Source organism: Chenopodium album, chromosome 8 (assembly GCF_948465745.1).
Source record: "Chenopodium album chromosome 8, dcCheAlbu1.1, whole genome shotgun sequence".
In the NCBI taxonomy this organism is placed as follows: domain Eukaryota; kingdom Viridiplantae; phylum Streptophyta; class Magnoliopsida; order Caryophyllales; family Amaranthaceae; genus Chenopodium; species Chenopodium album.
In genome coordinates this window covers 15438289-15453447 of record NC_137841.1, presented here as the reverse complement: position 1 = coordinate 15453447, position 15159 = coordinate 15438289, and the positions used below count along the sequence as shown (strand labels likewise).

Sequence of the window (15159 nt, the reverse complement as noted above, 5' to 3'; positions counted from 1 at the left end):
GCATAAGTACCTTCAAAGGAGAAGTGCGCCCGATCGGGTGAGCGTAAGATCGATCGGGCGCGGCATACCAGCAGGGCGTTGTAAAAAAGGCGGGCCCGATCGGGCGGCCCTTCGCCCGATCGGGCGCGTGTTTTTCTTAGAGCTGATTAGATTAGTTTTAATTTTTATTTTGAAGAATGTTTAAGTACAAATTATGTACGTAAATTCTGATTACCTTCTTCTTTAGATTTTCTCTCTCTACTTAGGATATTTCTCTCTCTTAAATTCTCTCTCAACTTTTGTTCTTAATTACTTTCATTAATCCAGATTTCTTTTGGTAACAATTTCTTCTCTTTTAATTTCAGTTATTTTATTTACTTCTTTGATTATGGTTTGCTTTATTCATTTGATTAGTTTAGTTATGATGATGCTTGAGTAGTTTTATTTCTAGGGTTTATGGGGATCTAATGAATAATATGAAGGGGTAATTTTGTGATTGTTGATTATCAATGCTTGGTTAATTTCCTATTGATTGATTTAATGATATGCAATTAGGTTTGGCCAGATTTAATTGTATGAGTTTAGCAATATTAATTCGAGATTCGACAGATGAGAATTGATGTTTAGGCTTAGTTTGAATAGGCGGATTAATTTATAAATGGTTAAGTCGAGATTCGACAGATGAGATTTAATACCGGTAAATTAACTCTGTGATTATAATACGTAGCGAAAGCCCTTTATAATCTGATTAATCAATGCTTGATGATTTCTTATCATGACTTGCCCTGGAATATTGTTTATTAGTGAACCTATGCCCTAGGTCTTTTAATAATTAATTTCTCCCTATTTTATTTCTTTCGACCTTATTCTTCGTAGTATAGAATTTATTCACAATAATATTGGCTACTTAGATAATTTAGATTATAATAATTAATTAGGAGTAGAAAGACTTGTTTCCTTGTGGAGTTCGACCCTACTTCCCTATCTACTTTAGTTAGAGGACTTAGGTAATTAGTTTTGATAAGGGGATACGACTTTACCCTGTCAGCGGTCTGTACTTGCAAAACACGGAGACTCCGATTGGTAGGAGCTCCGCCTCCGACGATCAAGTTAGTATTGGTCGTAGAAGATGAAAAGGTGTGGAAAAGGTAAAAGTGATATATTCTTAGATTTCGAGATCAATTGTTTTCTCTGATGTGACAGAATGTAGGTATGTTGTAATAAATGAATGTGTCCCCAAAATGGAGAAATCTTTCTATTTATAAGGTCATGGGAATACGCGCTCATTAGGTCATTCTGACCTAATGGGCTGCACCGCTTTTGCAGTTTGTCTCAGGAATCGGGCCTTCAAGGCCGCCATTCCATTTTTCAGCTGAGGCTTACACATGTCAGCTAGGGGAGTGGCTCATGTTGGATCTATCCAAGATTGACATGTGTCCCTCTGTAGACACCTAACAATGTCTTCCCAAAACCAAACCCGATGATGAACAACCTTTCACTTCCATTATTGGTCGGGCTGAGTATTTAAACTTTGAGTTCTTAAATCCATGTTTCCATTCAATACATTTCATAAACCAATCCATTTCCTAGCCCATTTCCCTAAACCATAACTTGTTTTCCTCTTTTCTTGTCCACATCACAAAATCGAGAGAAACTGATTTTGTGCCCTAAAAATTTTGATCCAATTATTATTTGGTTGGATAGGCCTTGAAATAATATTTCCAATAATATATCATAATCCCAATTCCGATTTAAAACGAAGAAGATATGAGCCAAACACTAAACTCGGCCCAAAACCGACACCCTTCTACTAAAACAGTCATATCATAAAATTTACAAATGATTTTAACCTAATTTTAATTGGGTTGGAAAGTAGACTTGATAATATTTCCAATGATATATTATATGCCTTATTCCGACTAACGAATCAAAAGTTATCGTAATTTTCAAAATGCATAAAAAAACAGAAATTACCGCGCGCAGTGTAAAATTGTCGCGTCGCTGGAGATGGTGACGTGGCACGGGGCCTGGTACCGTGACATGGGAATTCTCAATGTGTCACAGTGCCCGATGCCGTGACACGGGAATTGTCATGCTTTTTTCCGCGTCCTTTCCACGTGAAAATTCCTCGTGTCGCGAGAAACTCTGCCGCGACACGGGAATTAATGTCGTGTCACGGTATAATTTCCCATGTCACAGCGTCCTTCCCGTGACACGGGGCAGCTCCGTGTCTTCTCCGCGTAATTCTTCACGCTTTTTACCTCCCGCTTCACACAAAATTCTCCCGTGTCACGAAGATTTGTGCCATGTCGCGGTAGTCTTTTTAGGGTTTTTATCCTTTTTAGGGTTCCGTGTGTTCCCCCTACTCATTTCCCTATAAATACCCCCTTCCTTTCTATAGTTCGGGGCACCAAATCCTGCTCTCTTTCACACCAAAAATCATTATCTTCTCTCTCTTTCTCATATTCTAAACCTTAAACCTATATTCTTAAGGAAAAATTAGAAATAATAATCCCAACTTTCATCAATTTCCGTAGAATAATCCCAACTTTAGATTATATTGGAATAATCCGAACTTTAGGGGGTCTTCTTTTTCTTCAATCCCTAACCGGTCAACAAAGTCAATGACCTATTGTATCAGGTCACTTGACACGTGTCAAGTCCTAATTGGTCCAAATTTTTAAAAAATTAAAAAAAAAAATTAGAAAAACACCCAACTTCCCCTTCCCCACCCCAACCACCCTAACCTCCACCACCAAAGCCCAGCCCGCCACCCCTCTTATCCACCTTGACCTCCACCACCATAGCGGCCCAGCCCGCAGCGTCTCCCCCATACCTAGTCACCGTTTCCCCCCTCCCGAAACCCCATGCAACCAGCAAAACCACCGTAACCCCAAATCACATCCCCGAAACCCCTAAATCGCAGCCACCAATCAAAAACCCACCCACGAAAACGAAGGTTTCTGGGGTGGTTTAGGTGTGTTTAGGAGTAGGGAGGTGTTTCAAGGAAGTGTGCGAGCAGCGGCGCACATGTGGTCTGGTTTAATAGGGAGGTGTTTAAAGGGAGTGTGAAAAAGGGTTTCATGCGTGCAGTGGCTGAGGCAATTGGCTGACGGGAGGTGGGGTAATAGTGGGCGACGAAATTCAGCGAGGGGAAGGGAAAACCGGTAGAGTTGGGGCGGCTTCCGGCGTTGAGGGGTTGCCGGAGTTAGAAGTTTGGTAGGGATCGCTAGGTGTTTTTTTTATTAATTTTGTTTTTTTTTTGTTTTTAATTTTTTTTAACCAATTAACATGTGACACGTGTCACTTTTAAAAAAAAAAAAAAATTAACCTATTCAACCGGTCACCGATTTTTGGGATTGAAGAAAAAGAAGACCCCCCAAAGTTCGGATTATTCCAGTATAATCTAAAGTTGGGATTATTCTAACAAAATTGATGAAAGTTGGGATTATTATTTCTAATTTTTCCTATTCTTAATTACACCATTCTTCCCTTAAGCACTCCAAGGAGTCCATACTTAACCCGAGGTTCCGTCCTTAAACCAAGGCGTGAAAGGTATAAATAACTAAGGGTTTGGACCAAATCAAATCTACATTAATTTAATTTAATTTTCATTTGATTTATATTTATTTTTATTGAAGTTACTAACAATTTATTCATGATGTAGCAATTTTAAGGAACGCGCGGAATGTGAGTAATTAATTAATTTAATTACTCTTATTTTATTTTAATATTGCTAGTATCATGATTGGGTTTATTTATATTTGATTTGACTAACGCGTTTATTGTTAAATTGCTTCCAATATTAATGTTTATTCTATTATTATTTATGATCACCATATTGCATGTTTAAAGGGAATATGTAATTGAAAATCATGCCTAATAAGATAATTTGGACGACTGGTTTAGGTTCCTTTTTAATCTTGTTATTAAATCAAGTGATCACTAATATTTTAGAATTATATGTTGCATTAATATTCAACCAATTTAGCCAAATAATAGTTTGGAGCAAATTGAATCTTTGTTTGCATGCCTTTGAGATCGCAGGAATCACTTTTCACTATAAGAATTGAGTAGAGGCCAATATGGGCGAATGTGACTCCATGACTCACTTCGTACCATCATCCCTGATCTTCCTTTCGTGGTTCCGAACCATATGGAGTTACTAATCTCATGGATTATGAATGGGGTGTAACCTTCACGGGTCAATTGTTGTTGCCTATCGTTGTCCCTTATCGTGGTTGCCTTTTTATAATCCGTAAACGGTTTACAAGTTCCTTAAAAACTTGTTGGCGGCTCCCTACTTTCCTTGTCCCTAATCGTTTTCCCTAATCATATATGTCAATTCCCACTTCCTAAGAGTGTCAAGCATATTCACAACATGCTTAACGTAGGCGCACTTTGAGCGACGCCTACACTCTCTGATTGGGACACGTGTCTAGGGTATTTTTACCCCAAACAAATATGCTGTATTAATGAAGTTCGTTAATATGATGGAATTTTTGCAATTTTTGAAGCATCTTTCACTTATTTTAATATTTTATGGTTCGAGCTGAGTTGACACATAACTGCGGACATTATTCATGCTTAACGGTCAATTTTATTCTCGTTTTGTCTTCACTTTGGGAATCAGAATCTCACCCCCGTTAGTTTTGAATTTGGAAAACACGAATAACTTTCTCTTCTCATTCTTCTCTACTCCATTCTTGTCAAAGTTTGACCTAGTGAGATACGAATTTGCTATTTGGCGTCCTCAACCCATATGTAGTCGTCGTCTCCGCCTCAGTCGCCACCTAGCTATACATTCCACAATCGTGGCCCCGATCGAGGTCCTTAAAACTGTTTATCGGTACTATAGTCTCCACCACCGCCTCAGTCGCCGCCTCCCCCTCCACCTCCGCAACCCTTTATCATCGGTACAACAATTTGACGCCTCAATAATTACCTAGGGATTTTGCTTCAATTCTGAACCAATTTACTCCTACCTCCATTAACAGGAGCTGGCGAAATTATTTTGAAGTACATAGGGGGAAAACAGGGTCAAACAATTATTAGATTGGTAAGAATTGACGCCGATATTCTTCAGTTCAGGTGACATTTCTCGTTAACGACTTTACCCTTACTATAGCTGACAAAATGACGAACATAACCTCATATAAACGAATCTTGTTCATATGGCATATAAACCAAGATTTTCTCATAAATCAACAATTAACAACTTTTTCATTAATGTGGGCTTTATAATTGTAGACACCCATTTGTGTCTCCCCAAAATCAAACCCAGTGATGAGTACCTTTCACGTTGAATCATATATAATCGAATGAAGTGAAAGTGTGGAAAGTCTAGTGTTGCGGATAGTTTTAATTTCTTTTCTCTTCTCTCTGTTTTTGAAAACTTATTTTAAGAAAACAGTCAATCCAGTTTGGTTGGTCTATGATATGGGTCCAATAGTAGTGTAGTTGGATGGGGCTTGACAAGAGCTTTCTAACGATATATTATAAGCCCAATTCCGATGAATATTGAGGAAGTTATGGCCAATTTACTAAACTGGGCCCGTTTTGAGACTTATATGCGGCCCAATGATCTAGGGGAGGGCCTAATATAGATTTATCATTCCTAATGCAATTAGGAATGGTTTTAGTCTTCTAGATTCTTCTAAAAGGTTCTTTTCATTCCTAATTCAATTAGCATTGATAAATTGACTTTTGTTGACTTTTCAGAGTTTTAATTAAAATCAAAGAGCATTTTTGAGGAAAATACGATTTTATCCTCCTGTATGGCAATTTCTATCTGATTTTAAGAAAACGCGTGATTTTTTGAATCAGTGCCTGGCGCCAGCATTGGCGCCTGGCGCCAACAGCCAGCGTTGGTGCTGGTTCTTTTTTTGTGCGCCAGACTCTGTTTTGATAATTTTATCTTTTTGGCTGATTTTCTTTATAAATAACGTATTAAAAACTCCGTTTTCATTCACCTACAACTAGATTTTCATTCACAATCATCAACTCTCTCTCATTCTCATCAATAATCATTCACCAACTCTCATTCCAATTCAAGATTCTCTTGATTCTCTCTCTCTCTTTTTCTAAACTAGTTTCTCACATACAAAATTCCGCATTCGTTAGATTTAGAATCACCTAGCCATATTCGAAGTTGCCTTCGCCCTAGACGTGAAAGGTTTAATTTCTGAGGGTTTGGTCCCAAATCTCTCTTTCAATTATTTAATTTAATTGTTTGTTTATTATTTTCCTTGAAGTTACTAACGTGTGTATTTTGTTATTAGAAAGAGGTACGAGGCATCAAAGTAAGTACTTTAATGGTTTTTATTGATGTTATTATGTAGAAATCATGTTTAGGTTGTTATTATGATTCCTAGTATCATGTCTAGGGTAAATTTAATATTAAGTATGATTAAAAATATGATGCTTCCTATGTTCTTCCTAATATTTATGATTGTTAGTATCATGTTAGGGTTAAAGATTTGATTTTTATTGTTTAGTGACATGCTAGGGTTTGTTATTAATCTTGTTAGTATCATGCCTAAGATCTTGCTATGCTTTAACATGATTATTATTATTAATATGATTGTCATAATTTATGATTATATTTTGATTATTATTGTTATGATTATAATTTCATTGTTTTTATGTTGCTTGATTTTTTATTGTTATTGCTTGATCACGTCTTTTATGCATGTTTAAAGGGAATTTGTACTTGTAATCACGCTTAATAAGATAATTAATAATCTTGTTAGGGTTAATTTGATTATAATTCAAGTGATCGCCAATAATAGTTTATTTGTGCATTAAATTCAACCAACATAGATAAACAGGTTTAGGGTTAATCCTATTGATTGCATGTTAGTCAGAAAGCGGACATGAATACGATCGGAATAAAGTAGAGGCCTATTATTAGGGCAGGTTCAATCTCTTTTAGGTTGGATTTGTACCTTCATCCCCGAACCCTTATTTGGTTCAAGACCTTATGGAGTTGACGATCTCTTGGACCGTTAAGGGGTGTAACCTTCACCCTGTGAACGGTTTACAAGTTCCTAAAACTTGTTGGCGACTCTTTTGCTCTATCTTCTTCCCTTTTGGACGCCACCGTACTTTAGTGTATGATCACATTGGGGTTCAAGCTAGGGGGTTAACGCTTGAAATTATTCCCTACAATAATGGTAGGATAAAATTGTTGATTTACTTACGAAAACTAATTCTTTGATCTAGCAATGCTTAGATATTCACTGAAAAATTATTTTTATACTTTGCAAATTACTCTAAGGATATCATCTGATTTACTGAACTGAACTGAATATTTTATGAGAGATGAAAAATTAAGAACTGAACTGAACTAAACTAAACTAAACTGAACTTGTTGGAGCTGAACTGAACTAAACTAAACTAAAATGAATTGAAAATAAGCTGAAGAGAACAAACCCTAAGTTTGTTTTTGTTCATAGGTTATATACATTTAATTATCTATTTACGTTATCAAACTATTATAGATGAGACACGTTAATACAAAGTATCTCATCTCATATTCATTACTTTTCTATATAATTACCAACTATTAATTTAGAAAAGTAATGAGTGTGAGAGGAGATAAATAATAAAATAAGTAGTAGCGGGTTTGGGTGGACATGATTAGAGGAGAAAGACACTCTCTCCGTCCCCGATTGATAGTCACTTATGCCATTTTTGGGCACTCAAAATGTTAGTCACATTTGCTTTTTTCAAGTACCATTAATATAATTTTTTTACCAAAATTCTCTAACATTTGCAAAAATATGTGTGCAAATTTAACTTTTCGATGTAAATTTTACTTTCTCATGTACTTTAATTACTTTCTTTCTCTACTTTTTTGCATACTCAATGTAAATTTACTTTTTCAATGTACTTTCTTTAACTCTCCTTAATTCCTGTGATTTTTTTTTTTTTTCAAAAGTGACTATCAATCGGGAACAGATGGAGTATTATATTTAAATATAGTTTTTTGTCAAAAATGGAAGTGTAACACTTATTAAAACACGGAGGGTGTAAACATAAAAACAAACAAAAAAGTGTGAAAAAACAAAGGTTGGGGCTTACCATCAATAGAAACCGATGGAAGCCCCTTCAAACATCAAGAATGAAGGCTAGTTTTTGGTGTTTTTTTCTTTTTTTTTTAGTATTTTATTTGTTTTATGGTGTTTTATGGTGTTTGATTTCTTCCTCCATTTTACTTTGTTAGTCCCCTTTGGGCCTTTGGTATCAATCTCTTAAAAAAAAAAAAAAAAAAAAGGAATCCTAATATTTTGGAATTTGATTGCACCTTTGTAATAAATGTTTTGTTTTTTTTTTCTAGTATTTTATTTGTTTTATTTATGAGAATTGACTATGATTAATCGCCTATAATAAATCTTGATTAGAAGAATTTGTCATGTCAGCAATCCACTAGCACATATAACCAATCAAAATTACATGACTCTTTAAACACCTAATTAGATTAATTATTCACAGGTTATTAAATTAATTCATCCTATAATAATGTTGGGAATATATTTCATATGTGTATATCATTTTGAAACACCCAAAATAGTATATGCGACTATTAAATTGAAATGGATGGAGTAATAACTTTTGTAAGGCTGCATTAGTAAATTTTTTTTTTTTTTTTTTACTTTAAAAAAATAGTACTCTTCCCGTTTCATAATGCTAGTCCCATAAACTATTATAGGTGTTTCAAAAAGATCTGCCCATATTGATTAAATGCCACTTTTAATTTACTGCCTCCGTCCCCTTTTGATAGTTCCTTATGGGCTTTTTTCACGGGAATTAATAAACACATATAAAAATAGTAAAAGTACATTGAAAAAATAAATTGAAATTGGGTATGTAAAAAAATTGGAAAGAGAAAGTAATAAAAGTGTATGGAAAAAAAATTTACATGAGAAATTTAAATTTGCACAAATATTGTTGCAAATTGGAGGAAATTTTGGTAAAAAATTAATATTAATGGTTATTGGAAAAGGCAAATGGGGTGAACATTTTGGGACTAAATTTTGCCCATAAGGGACTATCAAAAGGGGACGGAGGGAGTAGTTTTTATTTCCTAATTTATACATATTAAATTCGGATAGGTTAAATTAATTGATTGTTGATTTATGAGAATTATGACTTAGCTCTAAGAAAGGAAATCCCTCCCTTTTTTTTTTCCTTTGAATTATGCAATTATCACTGATACTTTCCAAAAATATCAAAAAATTTTAATAAGGCAAAACTTTTTATAAACTGTGTTTTGAGCTTTAATGTTAGATTTTAAAGATATTTCTTTTCTTATTTGATGTGATTGATTCCATATGAGACTATCATATAGAAACAGAGAAAGTATTTATTTATTTTTGGATTTGTATTTTAATATAAACAGATTATCTTTATTCTAAACTTGTTAAATTTCCCCTATTAAAAAAAAAAAAACATTAAATTTAGGAAATTTTTTAGGAATCTTCCAAAAATCAAAGGACTTTTTTTTTATTATTTCGGAATAAAACGATCTTTAACATGTATCTGCTCAAAATAGGAAGTAACTAGTTGGTAACCTATTTGGCGCCTATTTGGAAGGTAAATCGTGATACATGTCGCTAGGGTTGTGCACTGGTCTAAAATCGGACCGGAACCCGGGATCGGACCGTAATCAACAGGTCCGGGTTTCGGTCCAGACCTGTTTTTTCTGGTCAGGTTCGGTTTTGGACCGGAATGGACCGGTTATATTCCTTTTTTTTTTCTTCATATATACATACATTTTTAATCGTCTTTTTTTGTTTGCGTGCTTTCTTATTTTGCACCTAGAATTTATAAATTACAAGTTTTGTACCTAAATTTTTTAGAAATTTAAACATAAAATTTAAATTTTTAACCTAAAAAATTACAAAAATACTCTTTTCGGTCCAGACCGGAAATATTCCTATTTTTATCCGAACTGGACAAAAAAACCCAAAATCGCCAATTTGTGAGGACCGAAAACCGACTCGAAATCCCCAGGTCCGGTCTCGGGTCCATTTCTGCACACCCATACATATCGCATTATTATTGATCAGTTAATTTTTTATTCATTATTTTTACAATTTCAGCTATAATTAATTGTTTAAGCTTTTAGCTTTTCACCAAACACGACCATGACCGTAATCTTTTATACATTCATAAAGGCAAGAAATGCCAATCGCGCCCGTGTGCTGGACCAACGAACCCCAGCTTTTCACCAAACACAGCCATCTTCGACTGCCTCAGTTGTCCATACTTTTATTTTTCTATTGAACACTAGAGTGAAACAACCCAGAAAATGAAGGTAGCACCAAAGTTGGTATTCCTCGTCAAGGATCCAGAGGGCTTCTCTTCCGCAATCTACGATTCTCTTCAGCCTACCTCTGATTCCATTATTCAGAGATCGTATGTGTTTTTATTTTTTATTTTTTTATTTTTATTTTTTATTATAGAAAGATCTTTAATTTTTATTTTTGTTTTGGTTTGTTTTTTCTTATTTAAATTATGTAGAGAAGAAACTTTTGAGCTTTCATTGGAGCAATATGGGATAAAAGATCAAAAAGCATGTGGTAACATTGCTAATTTTATTGATAACAATAATTTGTTGAAGGTAGTATTTTCGTTTCTTAATTGTTTTCTAATTTTATTTATTTACTGATAATTCGAGGTGTTTATTTCAAAACCACTTGATAGAATTTTTAGAAATTTCTAATGAAATGTTACTTTGGAGCATTGAAGAATTAGTTGACAGTTTAGTGAATATTTGGTTTAGCCCCTTTATTCTGGGGCTATCGAATCAGCTCTGAATAACAAATTTTTTTTATGATTATGCGGTTGAGTTCGTGGCAGATCATTAGGTTACTTGGAACAAATGATTTCTAGAAATCTTGTTAATTCGCAAAAGTTACTTGGCTGCTAAGGCTATTACACAATCTTTTGGATAATCTGAAATGATTTCGGTGAGGCAGAAAAGAAAGGATTTGAATCTAGAGTAATCTTTACCAAACTAGTTGTAAACAAACCCAAGCAAAAGTATTTTTGAGGATGTAGTTTAGTTAAGGAGTACAAGAGTGACAAACTAAGAAGAAACTAGCAGGAGTAATTGATAATTGAAGGGAAACAAGAAATGTTTTATGAACCTTAATTACTGATATTTTATTTAATGAAGGACTTGGGTTAAGTATTGGTTAGATATAGAATCACATTTGCCATTTATCACAGTCCCAGACTCCCAGTGGTAGGCTAATCGCTAAAGTTAGATACACAAGAAGTCAAGACTACTAATTCTATTTGTCAAAAAAAAAAGACACTACTAATTCTACATGTTTGCCAATCAGTTATGTATCAATTGCAGCTGGGTCCTCTATATAATAAAATTCCCTCATTGAAAAAAGAAATTCAAACTTCATTGAAGTATAAACAAATTGGATCAGGTTGTTAATGGGAGCACAAGGAACTCAGCTCATTCTGCCATGGAACTTATGGCAGCTTGTATTCAACCATAGAATTCAAGTGACTATTTTGCGCTCGAGCTTGTCTCTTTGCTATTCTTGATTAATCAGGAATGCCTTTAGTGAATGTTTCTTAAGCTTGAAGCCTTTACTGTAATTCATAGAGCCCCCCTTAAAAATCAATGAGCAATTGTGGATGAGCTCGATTCCATTTGTTTTACATTACAATTGTGTTTAAAAATGAAAGTGTTCAGATTGAAAATTTCTGAAAAAATTCCAACTACTATGTTTCAAGTTGAAACCTAATCAAGTTTGTCTACATCAGAAGTATCACAAGATGCTGTGCAATTAGTATGCTGCTATTGTTGATTGATGGTTTAGTCCTCACTTGTGAGCATATGTTAAGTAACCCATAGAAGTCCAATTTTTTTTTTTTTTTTTGGTAGTTAAGAAATTTTATTGCCAAACGAGATAGGTTACAACTTAGCTAAGTTGAAACCACGACAAAAACATAGATCCCTCAGGACCACCCAAATAAACAAAAGCTACACAAGACTCAAAAGACCCACCTACTGCAAGGTGAGGGAAAAGCCAAGGCCACCTTCTAGGTAGGGTTCCCTGGTTTCCCCACCCCAAAACCTAACCTGGTCCTGATCCACCTGGTGCCACCATCTAGGAAGAGTACAACAGAAGGGAAAGGAGACCAGACAGGCACCAAAAGACAACAGGCCACCAGCAACAAACTGATAAACCAAACATGCAAAACAACCAAATTACAGCATAAGTAACTGCCTGTCACTAACAGAACACCTACAGGAAACAGAGAATAGAATGTCTCTAAAAAAAACTGCAACAGGCTTGCAGCTTCCTGTAATAGAAGTTCAATTTACTTTGTCTAAAAGTTCATGTTCACTGTTGTTTTGCATCTATCTACATGAAATTTTTTTCTGAATTCATGGTAAAGTCGGAAAGGGCTTTACATTGATCTTATTGCAATGTTGAATAATGTGTATAAAGTGCCAAACTGATTTCTTAAGCGATCCAGCTCGTCAAGGAACCAAATTTTTATTCCCTGCAACAGCTCATGGTATCTGTCTATGAGATCACAGGCTTCCTTAGTAGCCCATATTTGTGGTGTGCAACTTTGTAGAATGATCGTAATGATTATTATGAATCAGTCAATCATTTGAGAAAGAAGGAATTTTCCTCTTTTTCAATTTATTTATTATTGGTGCGGGTTGGAATATTGATAAGATTTGAGATAAATAATTTTGCGGCTCTCTTTCTCTCAATTATACGGTAGAGAAATATATAAGATTTGGTTTTGCACTTTTGGGTGCCTCCTCTGCATATTTTGTCTTTTCTGTTCTAATTCAAATCATCTAAACTTTGATTACTTGAAATGTATACTGCTGCATGCTCAGACAACAAATCCAAAACACCTGAAGGTAATGAGGCACTACCAGATTTTCAGCATTCTAAGGCACAGTCAGATTTTAACTAATGCATGATTACTATTTATGCCCTTGACAGATGTGTAATCTGCAGAATGTTACACTTTTTTTCCACAGGTTTCTTTGTTGCTTGTGGAATATTATAAACCCCCACTTATGTCATGTGTGGTAAACGAGGTCTTGAAGTCAATAAGAGGTGAACGCTTGTCATCCACTGTGAGTCTGATACTCCCATACATTCTGCCAGCATCAAAGCTCAAGTGTGAAGATAAAAATTCATCCATTAACAACAGTAGGTCTTCTCTGTATGGTTTCCACACGGGGCCAGCAACAGAGTTTACTGAAGATATAATTCGAGTAGCCGAGAAGCCACCTTTGTCTTTGCAGATCAATTATGAGCCCTTGGCTTGCTTGCTTCAGCTAGTCCAATTCTATAGTATTTCAACTGCTGTCCTTATTGGCAAAAGAGGCATGAATGAAGAGCAGGAGGTACTGTCATTTCACCTATTTATCCATATTGTCTAGCTTCTTAGCCTGATAATATAATACTTTTGAGTCAGTAAATTGCCATGCAAAAGATACTTCGTTCAAGTAATATTGACATTTTTGCAACTTGTCTATATGTCTAGTTACCTTCTAAGCAATTGTGGTATTGATTATTGGCCTTTGTCAGGTTTACTTTAGAGATCTGTCTAATTATAGCTAGTATCTTGACTCATTTTAGTACCTTAATAAATTAGAGCAGTACTTGGTACTCGAGCCCTAATATTATCATAAATATTTCCCATATCATAATGCTATCTTTATACTTTTTCAGTTTAAGCCTTCACATCATTTTATAATACCTCCGTGTCATATTATTTGTAACTTTGGAGTAACTTTGGAGGACGCATGGAACCCTAGGCAAAATTGTTTGTGAGTGTAAATTGAAGAGAGAGAGAGAGAGAGAGAGAGAGAGAGAGAGAGAGAGAGAGAGAGAGAGAGAGAGAGAGAGAGAGAGAGAGAGAGAGACAACTTAAAAAGAAAAGAAAACATGTGTTGCAAATAATGTGTAGCATCCATTTTTGGCAAAAGTTGCAATTAATATGAAACAGAGGTAGTTGTCACTGTCAACTCATTAATATGTAATATATAAAGGAAATTTTAACGAACCCTCTTTTCAGCCAAGGATATGACATTTTCTGAAGGTGATTTGACTCTTATAATTCTTATAAACTTGGAAGTCAAAAATCCCTTCCTGATTTTTTAGATTTGTTTTTATTAAAGTATGCCTTTGTTGTAGTTTGATTGTTTTGTATTTGTCCAGAAAATTGGGAATTGTATTTTAAGGCTTCTCTTGACAGTTGCTTATCAAAAGCTATGAGTAACTGTTCTATTAATCATTGATTAATGAATGGCTTGCTAATTGCTTTATTCTCATTTATGCTTGCTGATAATAAACTCTGATATCTGTTTCATAATAGGTACTTTGTGAAGTAGGAGAGAGTTTAGCAAGTGCATTTTCGGTGTGCTTCATCAAGAACCGGATCAAGTTGAATCTTGGGGAAACAGTGAAACAAAAGGAACCATGGCGTGCACTATATGGCTGACGTTATGCTTTGCAGAAAGCTAGCAGCTCCATGCTTATGGCCTTGAGCCCTTGATATCAGAACACTTTCCTGTCATGCTTAGTGTTGCCTATGTTTTTTTTGGTCCATATATGTTGAAGGAGATGCACTCTGACCTTGCATTGTGAGCTTAAAATACAGGGCAGCATATTGTGTTAAAGATAGTACAAGTAGTGTATCGTATATGCAAGAACATGTATACCAAGTTACTGGTTTATTGCTAGGTTTAGGAGACTATTAATTTATTTTTTTTCTAGTCTTTTTGTATCCAAAAATATTACTTAGAGCACCCACAATGGGGTTACTCACACCCTACTTACTACTCTCTCTCTCTCCTCTTGTGAGCAAGCTCACCATTGTTGTAGGTGACTCGTGAGTAGCATTTGAGCTGAGACTCCTCCCACTTTAGGTTACCTCCTCGATCCAAGAACCACAAAGTTGGTCGTTTTATGTATTTTTGCCTTATTCCAAAGCTCAAACGACGCCGGTTATTGCATGGAAAAAAAAATAATAAAAAAAAACAAAAAACTACTTTACTTGACAGAACTGTGGTATATCTGATAAGAAAAGTCCTGGCAAAAAATTAACATGTGGTAAAACTTATTCAAATGTTTGTACAAATGGGCCATGTGGAAACAACAAAACCATGTA

General features: G+C 35.0%; 1 protein-coding gene across 1 annotated transcript; it reads left to right on the top strand.

Annotated features, from left to right (window-relative positions):
* Positions 1 to 10172: 10172 nt before the first annotated feature.
* Positions 10173 to 14830, top strand: LOC145641727 (uncharacterized). Its single transcript, XM_081692650.1, has 4 exons — positions 10173 to 10401; positions 10507 to 10606; positions 13019 to 13390; positions 14365 to 14830. Exons 1-4 carry the CDS (start codon positions 10295 to 10297, stop codon positions 14488 to 14490), a joined length of 705 nt encoding a protein of 234 aa, XP_081548776.1. The 5' UTR covers positions 10173 to 10294; the 3' UTR covers positions 14491 to 14830.
* Positions 14831 to 15159: the final 329 nt, after the last annotated feature.

Excerpts from the sequence above, each read along its gene's own strand:
- LOC145641727 (XM_081692650.1), top strand. The coding sequence starts at position 10,295 with ATGAAGGTAGCACCAAAGTTGGTATTCCTCGTCAAGGATCCAGAGGGC. Across the intron at positions 10,402-10,506 it reads GATTCCATTATTCAGAGATC|AGAAGAAACTTTTGAGCTTT; the intron begins GTATGTGTTTTT and ends TAAATTATGTAG. Across the intron at positions 10,607-13,018 it reads ATAACAATAATTTGTTGAAG|GTTTCTTTGTTGCTTGTGGA; the intron begins GTAGTATTTTCG and ends TTTTTTCCACAG.